Consider the following 17,086-nt stretch of genomic DNA (forward strand, 5'->3'; position numbering starts at 1 on the left):
AAATACGATTGAAAAGGATACAGATCTACTCGTGTCTTTTTCTATTCCATGCAGCGCATTAGTTGTGTATTGTACTTTAGTCGTGGGGGATTTAAATCCTAAATAATGGTATCTCCACAATGGAGAACTACAGTAGAACGTCTGAAATGTGAAATTTTTGGCTCCTTCATCTGTAACGTAAGAAGCTATGTATATACATACAAAATACGTAACACAATTTCATCATGTTTATAGTTTTTAGAGTAACTTACAATTTTTACTTCATTATTAGTATTATTTTTAATTATTATATATATTCAGATTAATAAAATATTACAATACATTGTGGAATTATTATATTTTCATGTATTTATAATTTCTAAAGGAAATAACAATTTGAATTATTACTTAAATGGATAATACATTGAGAATTTTAACGTTAGAACATTTCGATATCCAAAAGCTTTTTCATGTTGCACAAAGAAAGAGCGAAAATTGCATCATAGCTTGCTACCTTTTTCAAAGCGATTCATCCGGTGAATGCATCGATGCTTCCGGCATATAAAATAGACTATAGATAGAGTTTAGCTTGCGTTTAGAAGTCATAGTTGAAGCTTGTGAGAAGACGACAGAAGTGTATATATATATACGAGGTCGGATATGTACATGTAGCAATATATTTTCAACTCTAAAACATGCTTTAAACCATAAAATATTCCCTAAACTTCTCATTATTTTTATAAGCTCTTATTAAATACTCTTTTACGGCTAAAAATTTTAAAAAAAATATCTCAATAGAGCTAAATAAATTATTCTTTTCTAAAAAAAAAAAAATTCGATTTGATTTTTTCGAAATGTAATTTTACTGCATAAATAAAAATTTCAGTAAAACTAATTTTTTCCTCTAATTAATGTTTCGAAATTAAATGAATATTATTTCCTTTTAAAAAGAAGTTAAAAAATTTTTATGAAACTGATTTTATCCTCAGAAAACCTATATATATTCTTTAGAATTCTTTTTAAAACAGGAAATAGGTTCATAAAAGGACAGGTGTTCCCATAAAATTCTTACAAAAGTGGTTCTAAAAAGGTACTTCCGACTTTCGAAAACTCGTCACTTCAATAATATTATAAACTTGTTATTTCTTTTTTGAAAGACTTACATTATTATATTGTTAGAGATAAATTTAAGGAGTTTTATGTCTTTATTGGCACGTTAAATTCTTTCTTTTTTTAATAATAAAAATTTTTAATTCAACTTTAATTATAGAAGTTTTCTTTTATATAAACTTTGATTTAGATTATATTTTGAATAATTTTTGAATTATTATTATTATTATTATAAACTTTTCTTGTTTAATATTAAATTAACTTGATGCAAATTTTACTCATAATAAATGAAAAGCTGTAATAATTATTTAATTTAATTTATTTAATAATTTGAGAATTGAAATAGTTTATAGTGAAATTCAGTGGAGATAATGACAAAGTTGAAATATTTTGAAATTTTCAGTTACATTATATTATCTCTTTATATATTGTTAACAAAATATGTATGTTTAGAGAATATAATATAATGTTTTTTTTACACTTTAGTAGTTGGATAAGCAGGTTAATAACAGAAATAATTATTAAAAAGAAGGGGGAATAAAAATAATACGTCTGGTAAAAATTGTGAAAATGGACGAGAATTTGAAAGAGATAAAAAGTAAGGTTGGATTGCTACGTGACGATAGATTCTTATTAGATCGTCATATTTCCGAAAATATTGCGAGCCAATCAGAAACGTTTGATCCTTTGCTACCCAACCTTTTCTTAATATTGCTTTCTTAGGGCCAACGCACAATAGCTTCGCGAAATTCGTTTGCAAGATGCATGAGATAAAAAAGGACACTAATATATTATATCTATTCTTTTCTAACCTATGCTTCATATTCGTAAAGCTATTCTGCTTAGGCCTTTACTTTTACGTAAATATTAAAAATTATCATTTATAAAAAATGTAGAGTATTTTAAGCTAAGAAAATGTAAAAAGTTTGCTTGAAGTAACAATTTTTATAAAAAAGTAAAAAAAAACGACATAATAGTATAAATGAAGAATTTGAGGTTAAATGAGAGAAATATTTGCTCAAATATTGATTATCAGGAAACGCCATAAATTTATCTACTCTCACGAATAAAGAATTAACTACTACTGAATAATGGCCAAGTTTATTGATAATATAATAATCAGTCTTACACGTTTTTGTGATAAACGTCTGAAACAGCAACTAAGTCACGACTCACACGATTGTTTTCTAGTCTAATAGTTATTAACTCAATCTCTAGAGTGGAAACTCGCAGACAAGTTATGTTTTAAATAAAACACTGTTTCCAAAATTGTCCACTTGTGGCGTAACGATCGAAATGTCCAGAAACAGAAAAGAGGTTTGTTGCCATTGTCCCCACTCGACATTTGTCATAATTCTCGTCAACTACCGCACCCTGCTCTAGTGACTTCGCAGTGTACACGAGTAACATGCATGTAACAGTTCTATAACAATTCTATGAAAATGTCCGCTTATTCGTGTAACGTGTTACTGGTATATAATTGTTACATAACATTCATTTACCAGTAACATGTTACACGAATAAGCGGCCATTTTCATAGAATTGTTATGGAACTGTTACATGCATGTTACTATCGTGCACACTGGGTTTATTGTTAAAATTAAAAATAACTAAATTATCATTAGAGCAGGGTGCGGTAGTTGACGAGAATTATGACAAATGCCGAGCAGGGATTTTGTCGAGCTGGGACAATGAAAACCAACCAAGAACATAACCTTATTAATTCAATCTCTAGAGGGGAAACTCGCGGACAACTACTGCTTTAAAAAAAACAGTTTCCAAATTTATCTACTTGTTGCATAACGATGAAAAAGCCTAGAAGTAGAAACGAACATAACCTCCTCTATAATGTAAATTAATCTAAATTTAGATACATTTTAAAAAATTATAACAATTTTGAAATATAGAACAATAATAATTCCTAAAGTACAACAAATAATAATTCCTAAAAGAAATCAAAAATAAGGACCTATTTCAAAAAAAAGAGAAATAGCGCATCATGAATTGAAATGATCCTAAGAAAATATTTTCTATTTTGAAAACTTGTCTTCACGATATAATAATATACTCCCAAACTCTCGAAATCTGTGACTCTATATCCTCCAAGGAAATCCCACTTAACAATACAATTAACAAAAGGACAAAAATTCTTTTCAAAAACATCGCAAGAAATGACAAAAAATAACAAACTCAATGAAGATGTCACGTTACTTTTCAATCTCTCTCTCTCTCTCGGATCAGCAGACATTTCTCCAAGAGTAATGGGGCCTTAAAAGATCACTCGCCTCTGCGCTCAGTATTAAAAGGGGTCAGAGCTTTGGCACGCGGTGTAATCACAATTCATGGAGGGGGCATGGACCCAGAAATGATGCAGGAACTTGTCGACCGTAGAGAGATGAAAGAGGGAGGGGAGGGGGAAACCAAAGATGCTTCATGGAAGGCGCGAGGGGCAACTTAGTATTGTGTGGAAAGGAGTGTGAGAGGGGAAGAGAGAAAAAGAGAGGGAAACCACCAAGCAACTCTGGAGAACCGAGACAATGGCGGCGTCAGGGGCCAGCCGGTTCTTGACACGCAGGCAACCCGCCTCGGGCCTAAAGGCCCCCCTACAGTGTTGCCACATACTCTCAACTCTTGCAAAGTAGTACATGCAACGTCAACAACACAGAAATCCAATGCAAAGCTTATATATGTATGTGCGGTGTTGCCAATTTTCACAGGGCATCGTGACGACCATCTGCTGCCCCTCAGGGCTTTGAATCTTTGATGGCTCGCGTGACTCGGCAGCCGCAACAGCCACGAGATAGAATTGAAGTCTTTCGAGATGCTGGAAGCCCTGTCCTCTCTGATATACCTACAACTTATCCTCAACGGCTACCTCTATAGGTCCAGAGAGTTCGAAAAGTTAATTTTACGTTCTCTCTCTCTCTCTCTCTCTCTCTCTCTCTCTCTCTCTCTTTCACGAGAGAGGAACTTGTCAAAGGAACTTATATTCTTTTTTCTTATTATATATTCCTATCAAATTTTCCCTTTCTACCTATAGTTATTATTCTATTTTTTTTCTTCTCTTGTCAACAAACCATTGAATGAAAACAACGAATATCAATTTATTTTCTTTATTATTTGTTTTATTTAATATTAACTAAATTTTAATAATAATTTAACATTAAAAATAGCAGATATTATCAGTATTTTTTTTAATACATCATTGGGCAAAAAATTATTTTTTGTTCCATACCGAGGGTTGTTGCTTCGAGCATTAAAATGTTATGCTTTGTGAAAAAAAGCTGCTTTATAATTTATTAAAAAAATAATAATTGTTAAAATTTGATAAAAAAAAAAAAGTTTTTAAAAAATTATAAAACTAACTGAAAAGACAGGCGCCAATTATAATTTTTTTTTATATTATATATATATAATTGAAAATAAAACGAAAAATATAATTATAATAAAAATGAAAAATTTACATATTTAAAAAACTGAAATTTTCTCTTAAATGTTTTTTTATGAGAAGCAAAAAAAAAAAAAATGTCTGTCAAGGAAACAACCAATCATAATATAATAAAATGACTACACAGAGATTTTTCTTGATTTTTATTTGGTTTGTTGTTACTTTCGTTTCCTTTTGTTTTCAAAGAGATTCTTTACCCCAGATTTGACCCTGAGGCGTGTGCATCTTCTTTTTACAGCATCCAATTATATCGAGAATAAAATACTTAATTTCTAAATGCGACAAAACTGCCAGTCACGCAGCCTTAGTTCTTCATTATCTAGTCATCGAAAATTATTGTGAACAAGAAAAAAAAAGACATGACTCAATAACTTTAAATTATCAACTTCAATTATCAATGACATTTCGATTCTTGTTATGATTTTAACATTTATTTTCAACTATCTTCTAAATTGAAACACTTGTAATTTTCAAAGTACAACATGGGCAGTAATACCTACAAAATCATCATTTTATTATTAATAAAAATGTTTTAATTATTTTTTTCAAATAACCTTATACACTGAAAAAAAATTACTTGGTTCAAATGATTGGTTACTTGATTATTATCAAATAAATATTTACTTGAACCAAATAATTTTTGCATATTTTATTTGAACCAATAATTTCTGCATTTGAAACAAATCGATCGTTATAACTCAATCAATTTTAGAAACAGAAAAATTTTATTGTAACACATTAAAACTAAATAATAAATGTAGTTCAAACCGGAATTCTACTATTCAATTCCCTTTTGTAAATTTGATAAAAAATTTAGTGTGATACTTTAAGACTATACGTACTTCTAATCGAAATTGTACTTTTTATAAATTTAAGTCAATTTATTTTTTGTATTCACTAAAACTGTACGTACTCCCCAATTGAAATTCTACTAGGGTAAGTGTATCAATTACTGTTAAGGTCCCAATTACTGCGATTTTTATAAAATTAGTAAAACTTAGTAATTGAGAACATAAAACAGTTTCAAAATGACTTTAAAACTTATTCCTAATGATATTTGATATTATATCCACTAAAAATGCATATTTCGACTATTATCAAATTAGTTATTTAATTTTCAATTGAACCTATCACAGTAATTAGAGCATGCGTATATTTTTCTCATGCTGCTATTACTGTGATCTATCCAGTCAACCTAACCTCTAAATCAACGCTTTTTGCGTTACAGTAATTGGTGCACATGATTCACAGTAATTCATGCAAATTTGCAGTAATACCAGCATATGCCATTTTTTAAAAAGTTAATATTTTTAATAATATATATTAGTTTTTTTCAAGTTTAAAGTATCGTTTCTATTTTAATAGACACTAATAGTGATTTAACAAAAAGAAATAAATCATTATTTTATTTACACTTCTATTATTTTATCATTAAAGTCGGTCTTGAGTTTTACATCACAGTAGTTGGGACATTTACCCTATTTTCCTTTTTAAAAATTTGAGTCAAAATTTTATTCCTACTTTAAAACTGTACGTACTTTTAAATTATTATCTTCAATTATCAATGAAATTTCAATTCCTGATTTCAACATTTATTCTCAAAATAATTTTTTTTTTCACTGTACGTTAAAATTTGTAATACATTAAATTTTTAACCCAAGCGAAATTTAATGCAGAAATTATTTTTTTCTATAAAAATCTCTACCTAAAAAAAAGGGAGAAAAAAATTTGCTTAAATTACAGGAGGCAAGTTCCGGTATAGAATAATTAATATCAGTTTCGTAGATTTTTCGACGAAAGAATATAATGTATAATTAATGAACCTGATTTTCAACGTAAAATTAAAGAATTATATAGGATATGTCTATTTAAATAAATGAAAATAGTAAATAATTATAACAATTTAAATATTGAATGATAATAAGTTTATATTTATAATTTCCTGTATTGATTAGTTTTTTCTTTATATATTTACTCTTTCATTTATTATAAGATTGCTTTAAATTAATTTTTATTTATTTGTCTTTTCATTTTTTTTTAATTATTATTGTTTAATTCGAGGTTTAATTTGATGATAATGAAACACGAAAATAATTAAATTTTATTCTGTTATTATTGAAAATCCGCAGTTAAATTACAACTTATATTCATCAAACATGAATTAATTAAAAATATATACACATTGGGAAATATATATATGTATATATTTATTTATAATAAGTTGGTTAATAAATCAAGTATTGCAGTAAAAAATATTTTAATTTCTTTTATAATTAAATGGAAGCTTGATTTTTATTAACTATTTTAATTATGAAATTAGAATGGATTTTTTGTAATAATGAAAATATTCCATTTTTTGTCAGACTTGTCGTATATATTTAAAATCAAAAATAGAAACATTTTTATTAGCTGCTTTTATTAATTAAAAAAGCGCTGAGCATTAACATCAAATATAAAATTTCTAGTATTATTAATTAAATCGTACATACATCACATATACATTTCAATTTTTTTTTTATTTCTCCATAATTTCAATTTCACATATTTATACTATAAAAAAAAATACCTCATTTATTCGACATTATATGTATATATCTATATAGAATAATATAAAACATATTCTTTTCGTAAATACGTATAAAAAATTTGAATGGAAGTATTTGCTCAGTGATAATAAAACCAGCAAACAGCGTATCATTATCTGAATATTCTACGTTCTATACATTTTTTTTTTATTAAAAATCTTTTAATTTTTTTTTTGTATTTGAAATAATATACTACATTGTTACCTCACCATTGACAGAAAAATTTCTGTATAAACAATGAAATTTGTTACTGCAAAATCAGGGCTAATATAGAAATAATAATGAAATATTTTGCGATATAAAGTGCGGTTTTTGTTTTTAAAACAATGCTAATATTTAAAAATTTCACAATAGTTGCAAAAAAGTTGTATTGTTAAAAAAATTTATAAATTCAAATTGGTGGGTTCAAAATTATTAAAGATAACTTCATCATGATTCGACATTGTTTTTATGGCAATGGTTATTATTATAATAATTATTATAGCAACGGTTACTATAGCAATTGATATAGTTAAGCAACGGTTGCTATGGTAGCGGTATCCATAGAAACTGTTGCTATGGAAGTGGTTTCTATAGCAACTGTACTGTTACCATGGCAACAGTTGCTATGGTAACATTTGCTATAGCAATTGTTACCATAGCAACGGTTGCCATGGTAGCGGTTACTATACAGCAATTGTTACCATAGCAACGAAAACCTTAGCAACGATTGCTATGGAAGCGGTTTCTGTAGCAACCGTTGATAGTGATTTCTAGTTTTCATCCTGATGAATCCAAAAATGAAACTTAGAGTTTTAAATATTGACGAAAAAGGCGAAAAACTATCCCAAGTCAGTAATGACGTTTATACCCGAAAATTAAATAGAATTTTACATTCTAAAACATTTCAATCATCTTACACGCATAATACCAATGAAAACATTCGTCGTGAAAAACATAAATTTTCAGTCATTCAAAACAAACGTAAAAGTATTAAAATTTTTTTTAAAACAGATGCAAAACTTTTCCTTCTACCGCAATGTGAAAAACAATCCATTAGGTAAATTTCAAATTTTCTTATTCTTACTTCTAAATATAGATACGTTTTCCTATTTATTTCCCGCGATCAAAACAAATCCATTAAAGAATCTCTTTGTTTAAAAAATTGCCCTCTTTCAAAAAAAAAAGGAAATAAAACCGTTCCTTTTTCTATTTTTTTAAATTTATATATCCTCTTCTTTTTTTTTATGAAATTCGCGAGGGCTAAAGGCGTCATAAGGGGTTCTAGTACAATTCGGGTCGTGGGGTTGTGAAGGACTCTGCGATACGAAAGAAGTCGGAAAAGGAAGTGTATAGGTCGAAGGTCAGGAGGATATATAAAAGGAAAGGAGAGAGAGGAGATTAAAGAAAAAGCCCGGAAGAAAGAATAAAAGAACGCCAATGTGTACTTATACAGACAAAGCAGATTTCTTTTTTTCTATTCTCGACGAAAGGAAGAAATCCCGGTTTATTTAGCGGAAGTGACGAATGACAACGACTAGTTCCTCCTTTGCTTTTTTTTTTAAAACCTTCAGTTATTATTTCTTTTATTCTTATACTCCCTGACACCAACTTCTTCTTCCTAGTCACGTCACAATCAGACTTCTCATTTCTGTCGCTTCTAATGACTCCAGAATTCTCTCTTTCTCTAATGTGTACCTTCAAATGAAAAGGGGTTCATTATTATCATAAAATTATTATTCCTTTCTTATTATTATAATCATTATTATTATTCCTTTCATTATTTTTTTTTGAAAAACTAAAAAAATAATTTACTTTTTAAAAATAATAATATTTATAAAGATTTGTTTTTTTTCATTAAATATTTCTGCAATTTTTGTTTAATTTTGATGCAAAAACAATTGGGAGATATTGGTTTTTATGATTTTTGCCAAAAAGGTATAGAGAGCGGTTACCTGTTTACTCGGAAAATGCTTTTAATTGAATACCAACTATTTGCGATCGGTTGTATATATATAAATCCAAAGTAGCACGCAACCTTCGTGTTGGGTCGTTGTGGGATAGAATAATTGCGATTCGATGGCTATTCGCGGATTCCGTTCGTAATTCAGGAACTAGTATTATTACGAAGCATTCCGTTGAGTGAGGCGATTTCAGTAATTATGTTAGAATGCTAGAATTCATGCCATTTCGGTTCTATATGTATATGCAATATACGTATATATATATGTATATATTTAATAGGAAACCAGGTGACGTTCCATCCAATACTATCTAATACGAATTTCATTATGGTAGATACTGTGAATTTCACTATACTATTCCCGATGTTAATTACATACATGAAACAATGTAAATTTTCAATACATACCTCCGTTTTGTTACAAATCAGCTATAATAGTACATTTGTTGTATTAATATACAGAGTTTTTTTTCGTATATTAATAACAGGTCATTATTATTAAAATTATAAATATTCTCTATGATTTTGCAAATTATTTGAATTATACTAATTTTGCTATGTTGCATTCCCGTGCAGAAATTTGAGTTAGATTTTAATAGGGACCTCGCTGTGCGTCCCTTTTGCGAGATGGGTTCGGGAAGGGAAACTCTAGGCGGGACCCGGCGTTTTTCGTTACGATCGACGCCAGCGAGGAATGTTGGTAGGGATCTAGCAGGGATATCCCTGCGATTTCCCTACCAGAAGTAAAGGGTTCTCGCTAGAACCCTATTAGCTCCCTTTAATCGATTATTATTAAATAAAAATTAATAAATATTTAATAAATCCAAAAACAATATTTATATAAAGATCCAACGTCCTTTCTTCCGTGTGTGTTTTTGAAATTGTAGAGTTAAAAACGCCCGTTATGCTATTTATTACAGCCGTGAATTCTAATTGAACTTCCTAACCTCCAAACAGTACTAACACAAATTTTAACCAGAATTATAAATAAAAAAGTTAGAAATCATAATATTACCTGAAGAAATTGGAATAATCATAGTAAAAATTAAAACTTTGCAATAATGATATTAACATAAAGACAAAATTTGAGGTTAGAAAACCAATCAATATATTTTTTACTTTTAATATTCTAAGTACATATTTCATGTTTGTTGGCTTAATATTAAATATTCTTAAATTTATAATATTATGTTAATATTTACCTTCTGATAAAGAAGATAAATGATTTGAGTCATCTAAATTGTTAATATCCATAACTTGATCTTGAACATATTGCATTCTATTTAATTCAGCGCGTACGGATTTCACCTCACGATATTGTTTGCTACGCATTCGCGATTGCTTTTTTTTCCTCTCATTATTTTCTATTATTAATTAACAAAAGAACAATAAAATTCAGGTTCACACAAAATGACATGTGGACTTGCACCATTCATGTCATCATTCTCGACGATGGAACATCGATATATTGAAAACTTCGATACATCGATTTCGATATTTTCGATTTAAATTTAAATATTATTTTTAAATTAAATAAAAAGTGAAACTATATATAATAATGTAATTTATTAATAATATTATTTTGATTATATCACTCGGTGGTATTTAATAATAAATTTAATTTATTTCATAATTTTATTATTATAATTTAATATTATTAATATTTATTATTTTTATTATTATTTCTAAAACGAACATTTTAAAAATATTTGTGTCCCTTATTGAACATAATTAAATTGATATTTTAAATAAAGAAAACATCGAAAAATAATCTAAGTCCAATTCGAGGTATTTCTGGCTAGAATTTAGTAAGGGCTTAATCAGATTTTTCTAGTTTGAATTGCCTTTCTAGAATTCAAACGGGATCTTAGCAAATATTTCTAGTCTGAATTTCTTACAAGAATCTAATCAGGTTCGAGTACGACTTTTTTAGGCTAGATTTTCTAGCGCGGTTCTAGTCGGAATCCATAATCACGTTGGGAAGCTTAGGGACATTTCTACACGGGTATTGTGGAGCAACCTTTAGGTATTGCGGATCTATGAAACAGCCTTTAGAATATGTGATATGCATCGACAGGCCTGCGTGTATATCGATCATATGGCATTGAAAACGCAAAACCGTAAACATGGAAAAGAATTGAAGATCTTTATGTTCTTTTCTATATCTTTATAGATAAATCGATCATTACACTCAGTGATCAATTTTAGAGACAAAATTTTATTTTGTCATTATAAAACTATAAGTAGTTCAAATCGGAATTCTACTATTTTCCTTTCTATAACTTACAGTATGTTATATATTTGTTACGGAATTGTGTACTATTCTTTTTTTTACAAAAGGACAAAATTTTAAATGTACATTTGTAATTCCCAATCGAAATTTTACTATTTTTCTTTTTTATAAATTTAAAGCATTTTATTCGTATGTAATAAAACTGTATAAGTTTTAATCAAGATTCCAATATTTTTTCTATTTTCAAATTTAGAGCAAAATTTTTTTTATATACATTAAAACTGTACGTGTATTCCCAATTGAAATTTTACTATATTTCTTTTTATAAATATGGGTCAACATTTTTATATACATTTAAATTATATACGTGAAGCTGGGATTAAGCTGTCCTTTTTTATAAAAGTGGGTTAAGAATTTATTTTTGCATTAAAACAATACACTTTTTAAAACATTTATTTAAAAAATTTGAGGTTAGAAACCAAAAATGATGTCTCTACCAGAAGACAAATAAAAATTGCAAAACCTAGGAAATTGGCAAACAAAAATTAAATTAATTTATTTCTTTTCGTACAATTTATTAAATTTTCTTCTTATTTCAATTAAACTAATGTGATTATTATTCATTTTGTAATTTATTTTGTTCATCATAGTGACTTTTATTGATTTTCATTAATGTTAATTTTTTTATCAATTCACTTGAATAAAATTGAATTTATAATTATGTTTAAATTTCTGACTCTAATATAAAATTAAATTGGAAATTTTAATTTATAATTTAAATTGTAATTTAATATTTAATATTATGCGAAATTTTCCAAATTGTATTTTGATCCTTCTGATTGAATATTTTATATTGTTTAATATATATTCGCTTATTTGATTTATTTTCACACTTCCTTTTAGTAAATCATTGAATTTAATTTAATACCAATTTAATTAAATTTAATTTAATTCCGTAACAAAAAGAGAGTATAAACGCATATATATTAACGCTAATTTTATTTAATTGGCAATTGTTTTTTTTTCAATTAAAAATTTTCTACTTTGAAAAAAATATTAATATTTAATTAAAACGATATTATAAAGAATTAAAAATTTAGGTTACAGTACTTTCAATCGAGATTCTACTTTTTTCCCTTTTATAAATTTATAATAAAATTTTTTTTGTATACATTAAAATTGTACGTACAATGGAGATTCAATTTTTTTTTTTTTTGCTTTTTTTGTGTCAAAATTTTAGTTGAACATTAAAAATGTACGTATATTCTTAATCGAGATTCTACTATTTTTGGCTTTTATAAATTTGGGTGAAAAATTTATTTGTACATTAAAATTGTACGTATTCCTTCAAGCCGGAATTCTACTATTCCTTTGCCTTTGATAAATTTAGAGCAAAATTTTATTTGTAAATTACATCTGTACGTGCTTCTAGCCAGATTCTACGTTTTTCCTTTTTACAAAAATTTGGGTCAAAATACGAAAGCACAGAACCTTTTGCAAATGTGATCATTTTGCTTTGGTATACATTTTGAATCATATCGTTTTTATTATTAATTATTTATTGTTACTAGGTATTCTTGAAATATAGAAACAAAATGAAATATATATATATTTATTAAAAAAAGCCGTTTACAAAAGCCTATTGTTCCTTCAAAAAATAGCATATAAATAACACCATCCTTAAGAAGATGAAACCCCATAATTAAATCGTTCAGCTTCGTTATAATTTTTCGCTAAATTTTAAGAACCCTACTTTAAAAAAAGGCACAAACATCTTCCTGTTTAAGATAATTAAATGTAGCATTAAAGAAGCAAGTCATGAAAGAATGCAAACTATAATGAATTCTTCATTAAGAAATTCTAATCAACTTTTTCGTTAATGTATTTTTTTCACTCTTTTGCAGCTCTTCTATATATATATATATATATATAATATAGAACAAGGGTGTAGTTAAAACTGTAATTTTTCAAGGCGCCTGGTGTCTGCTGTAGACCCTTTTTTTCATAATCTATTTTGCGGTGAATGTTGTATATAAGCCGCAGCTATAGGACCCCAATTTTCAAAGGCCTAAATTATACTCGAAATAGGCGGTTCAAGATGATTTTTTTTTCTTCTTCTTTTTTTTTTTGCTATATAACAGGGCCTGCGAGAGTATATCGAAACATGCTTAAAAAAGAAACCTGTTTTTGTTTGCGTGAGTTGAAACCACTTTTCGGCTTTGTTTTTTAGGAGAGACCGAGCGCGCATATTGGTATAGGGCACTTTAAGCGCAAAATTACGCTGTCTAATTCGCGCCATTTTTAAATCTTAATATAACATATCTCTTTGGATGTTATATGGTATATGCTTCAGGCTTTTTCGATGAGTTACGAAGAAATAATTATGATCTTTATCGTATAAATTGAGCTATTGAAATGCGTATAAGGTAGCTATCTAATTTTGACAAAATGTCATATATATATCTATATAGATCCAAAATAGTTTTTATAAATTTAATGACAATTTTGCATATAAAACTTGTATAGGAAAAGAAAAATAGAAAATATGATAAATAGTGTTTTGTCTGGGTATAAAAAAAAAAAAAAATAACAGTTTGTGTGGAATTGACAAAAGTAACTTTGTTCCATTACGAATACACGAAATAGCTCTCTCTCACTTGGGATTCTCCACGACTTGGGTGTAATCGGAACGTGTGCCATCAACACAGTGATTCGCACAGTACTACGTATACACTACAAGAAAAGCTTCCTCTCCATTAGGGAAGGTCAGGTCGATACTTCAACTACTTGTCCAAGTATCCTCTCGCTATATCCTCAAGCAGTAAAGTTAAGTCGATAGAGGAGGTTTCCTCTCTCTCTCTCTCACTCTCTCTCTTGTTGCAAATAATCAGCCAACCCAACGAAACTTCTGAACTCTTCGATTGGGTGGACCTCATCCCTTAGAAGACGATCGAGATCAAAAACTTTTTGCAACGAATCTCGAAAGTGATGAAATCTGTTGCGACGACGACGACGAGTATTTCCAATTAGTTGGTGGAAGCATTGCGTTTTGTTGCCAAAAGTGATACAAGTTGGACTTGATACTCGACAATGAATAAAATCGACCATAAGAAAAAGGAAAAGTCGAAAAAAGTTTTTTTCCGTGAGAGAAAAAGAGAGAGAGAGAGAGACTCTCGTGAAGAGAAATGGACAAGGGTGAGAAGATAAGCGAGGGACTTTACCTCGCACACTTGTTTCATGTCAATCGAATCGAGTGAAATAAATAAAACCCAGGATCACACTATATGGCCTCTTGTTGTAAAACATTCCATGTAAAGCCTCTCTTCGTAGTTGTAGAAAGTTTTCTGCAGACTATATATATATATATATATATACAAAAATGGACAGACGGATAAAAGAAGATATTCAAGGTGCCAAAGGATTGAGAAGGATGGTGAATTCAATTTTCTGAGAAACTATTTTTATTCGACTTTATTTCACATTTGACATTTTTACTATATCGAAATTGTCTCTTATTTTTCACTCGAATGTACTTTCAATAATTTGGAATATACGTATTTTAAAATATAGAATTTAAAAAATATATATATATATGTGACGCCTACACGAGTAAAGGGACCTTAGAGACGAAAAGAGGATTAAATCTTAATACAAACGACTATAATGTTTATATGTCCTTTATTAAATCCAAAATATTCATTTTGATTTTACATAATTAAAAATGAACGTTTAATCAAACTAAAACTATATGGCAAAACATAACCTAAAATTTTTTGCCTGTAAGGTCCCATTTCTCGTTGATGATCACATTATATATATATAGTGGGCATCAATGGGTCACTTTTTTCAAAGACTTAGTAATATTTTAATTTGAAAATTTTTCTGTCTTTTCTTATGGTTTATATTTAATTTCCTTTAGAAATAATAAATGAACGAATGTATTAAATTTTTTAACACATTAACTATAAGTAAGCGTCATTTATATTGAGAGTTTGGTAGGAGTTGGTTTTTAAATATTTTACAGATATAACTGAAGTGACTCACTGATGCCCACTTATCTCTCCATTACCACTAATTTAATAAATGCTAATTACTATATTTTATTATTTTGGAAAATTAATAACAATTTACTTTCATTTCAATATATATATATATGTGTGTGTGTTTTTTTTAAATATAACAAAATACCGGATAAATATAAATTATATTTCACTGCGCGGATTGAAATAGAATTTAAAACATGAAATACCCATTTCCATTACTCTCTTTCTCTCCCTAGGTTTTTTGTTTTTATATATTCAAATTTATATATACACTCATTTTTTTTTATTATACTCGGTATCAATTTATTTTTATTAAATGCGAAAACCATCAATTTAAAAGCAATTTTTCATAAAATATTTTCTCAATAATGAATTTTCAAGTCAAATATATAGCGCAGTTTCTACATAAATATGTTCATTTTAATTATCAAGAAAAATTTTAATGAGCAAATTTTAATTTTCTTAAAAATGAATTTAATTTTTAATAACTAATTTTTTTTTAAATTTCTATTCGAAATAAATTACTTGTTGTAATCTATATTCAGTTGAATTTAAATAATACATTTTTTTTTACGTTAGACGTAAAAAAGTGGAATGTTCTGTTTAAAATGTATAATTAAATATAGAAAGGAGGAGAAGGGTTAGACGAGTATAGTAAAATATTAATGATGATTTCACACTCCCTTGATTTTGAGGAGACTCAGTTAATAAGCGAGCAGTCAAATTTGGCATTGATCCTTTAATGTGATGTTCCTAAGATTAATTGACATATTAATCGTTACTGTGTTTCGGTCTTGCAACCGTCAGACAATTCTGTTGCGAGGCTAATCGATGTTTATGATTAATTGTCAACGCCATCAAGAAGTCAACTTTTTTCTTTCTTTCTCTCACTCGCTTATTTCTTACACACGCGATGTGGGATCCAAGAGTTTTAAAAATGAAAAATTCATGGCTTACTTATCAATTTCCTTTTATTTAATATGAACACAGTTAATGGATTTTGTTTAAGTTTTTTCATTCCTTTTTTTTTATTTTAATTAAATTTCTTCGTTTTAGAAATTAATCATATGATAATTAACATAGTTACGTAGTTAGAAAAAATATTAATAACTGTTAAAAATATGCTAAGAGAAAAAAAATCTTAAAATACAATGTAACATAACATAACCTTAAAGGGTAAATAACAATGTGTCTTATAGACACCTACTTTTAACAGTGAATTTTTAAAAAATATTTTAAACGAAAAATTCTATATAATAATTTTTCTATATGCAAAAGAAAAGTCTATGTAAAGTTAAAAATGAATGTAAAAATAAAAATTATCGATAAAATGTCGATAATGGAAATAACAGTTATAAACGAAAGACATTGGCAAGAATGAGTTAAAACATAGGAAGTATAAAAGAAGAATCATCTAATGATTATTATCGGTTGTGAGAAGCAGTAGCGGAAGTCGTGGAAAAAGTGAATGAAAGAGAGAGAGAGAGAAAGAGATTCATAGTCAGGGGATAGAATTGGAAAAATCACGGCAACAAACAGTTTTTTGTCTTTTGCGCCCGTTGGCACTAAGCAGTTACCCATGCCCTCAGGTAACCTGCTGCCAGCAAGCAGTAGAACTCCCGGATGGTAAAGCGAACTTTGTGACCCCCTTGGGAAGACAGACGCGAACGTGTACTATACTATATGTACCCCGAGAAGCAAAAGAAGCGCTATTTATACATGTCTGTGTGTATATGTACGGTTCTA

The 17,086-nt window shown here is 28.1% G+C and overlaps 2 protein-coding genes across 2 annotated transcripts in view; one reads left to right on the plus strand and one right to left on the minus strand.

Annotated features, from left to right (window-relative positions):
• The window catches only part of LOC127281570 (hemicentin-1), a 384,522-nt gene that overhangs the window by 284,467 nt on the left and 82,969 nt on the right, over positions 1 to 17,086 (plus strand). The gene's annotated exons all lie outside the window — the stretch shown is intronic.
• On the minus strand, positions 7,542 to 10,437 carry LOC127281583 (uncharacterized). The gene is made up of 2 exons (XM_051305350.1): positions 10,267 to 10,437; positions 7,542 to 8,799 (listed from the first exon to the last, which is right to left on the minus strand). The coding sequence occupies exons 1-2, from the start codon at positions 10,297 to 10,299 to the stop codon at positions 8,503 to 8,505; spliced, it is 330 nt and encodes a 109-aa protein (XP_051161307.1). The 5' UTR covers positions 10,300 to 10,437; the 3' UTR covers positions 7,542 to 8,502.

Source organism: Leptopilina boulardi, unplaced genomic scaffold, assembly GCF_019393585.1.
Source record: "Leptopilina boulardi isolate dan_hultmark-lab unplaced genomic scaffold, ZJU_Lbou_2.1 LbouV2_273, whole genome shotgun sequence".
Taxonomy (NCBI): domain Eukaryota; kingdom Metazoa; phylum Arthropoda; class Insecta; order Hymenoptera; family Figitidae; genus Leptopilina; species Leptopilina boulardi.

Excerpts from the sequence above, each read along its gene's own strand:
- LOC127281583 (XM_051305350.1), bottom strand. The coding sequence starts at position 10,299 with ATGACTCAAATCATTTATCTTCTTTATCAGAAG. Across the intron at positions 8,800-10,266 it reads TTTATCTTCTTTATCAGAAG|GTACACATTAGAGAAAGAGA; the intron begins GTAAATATTAAC and ends TTTCATTTGAAG.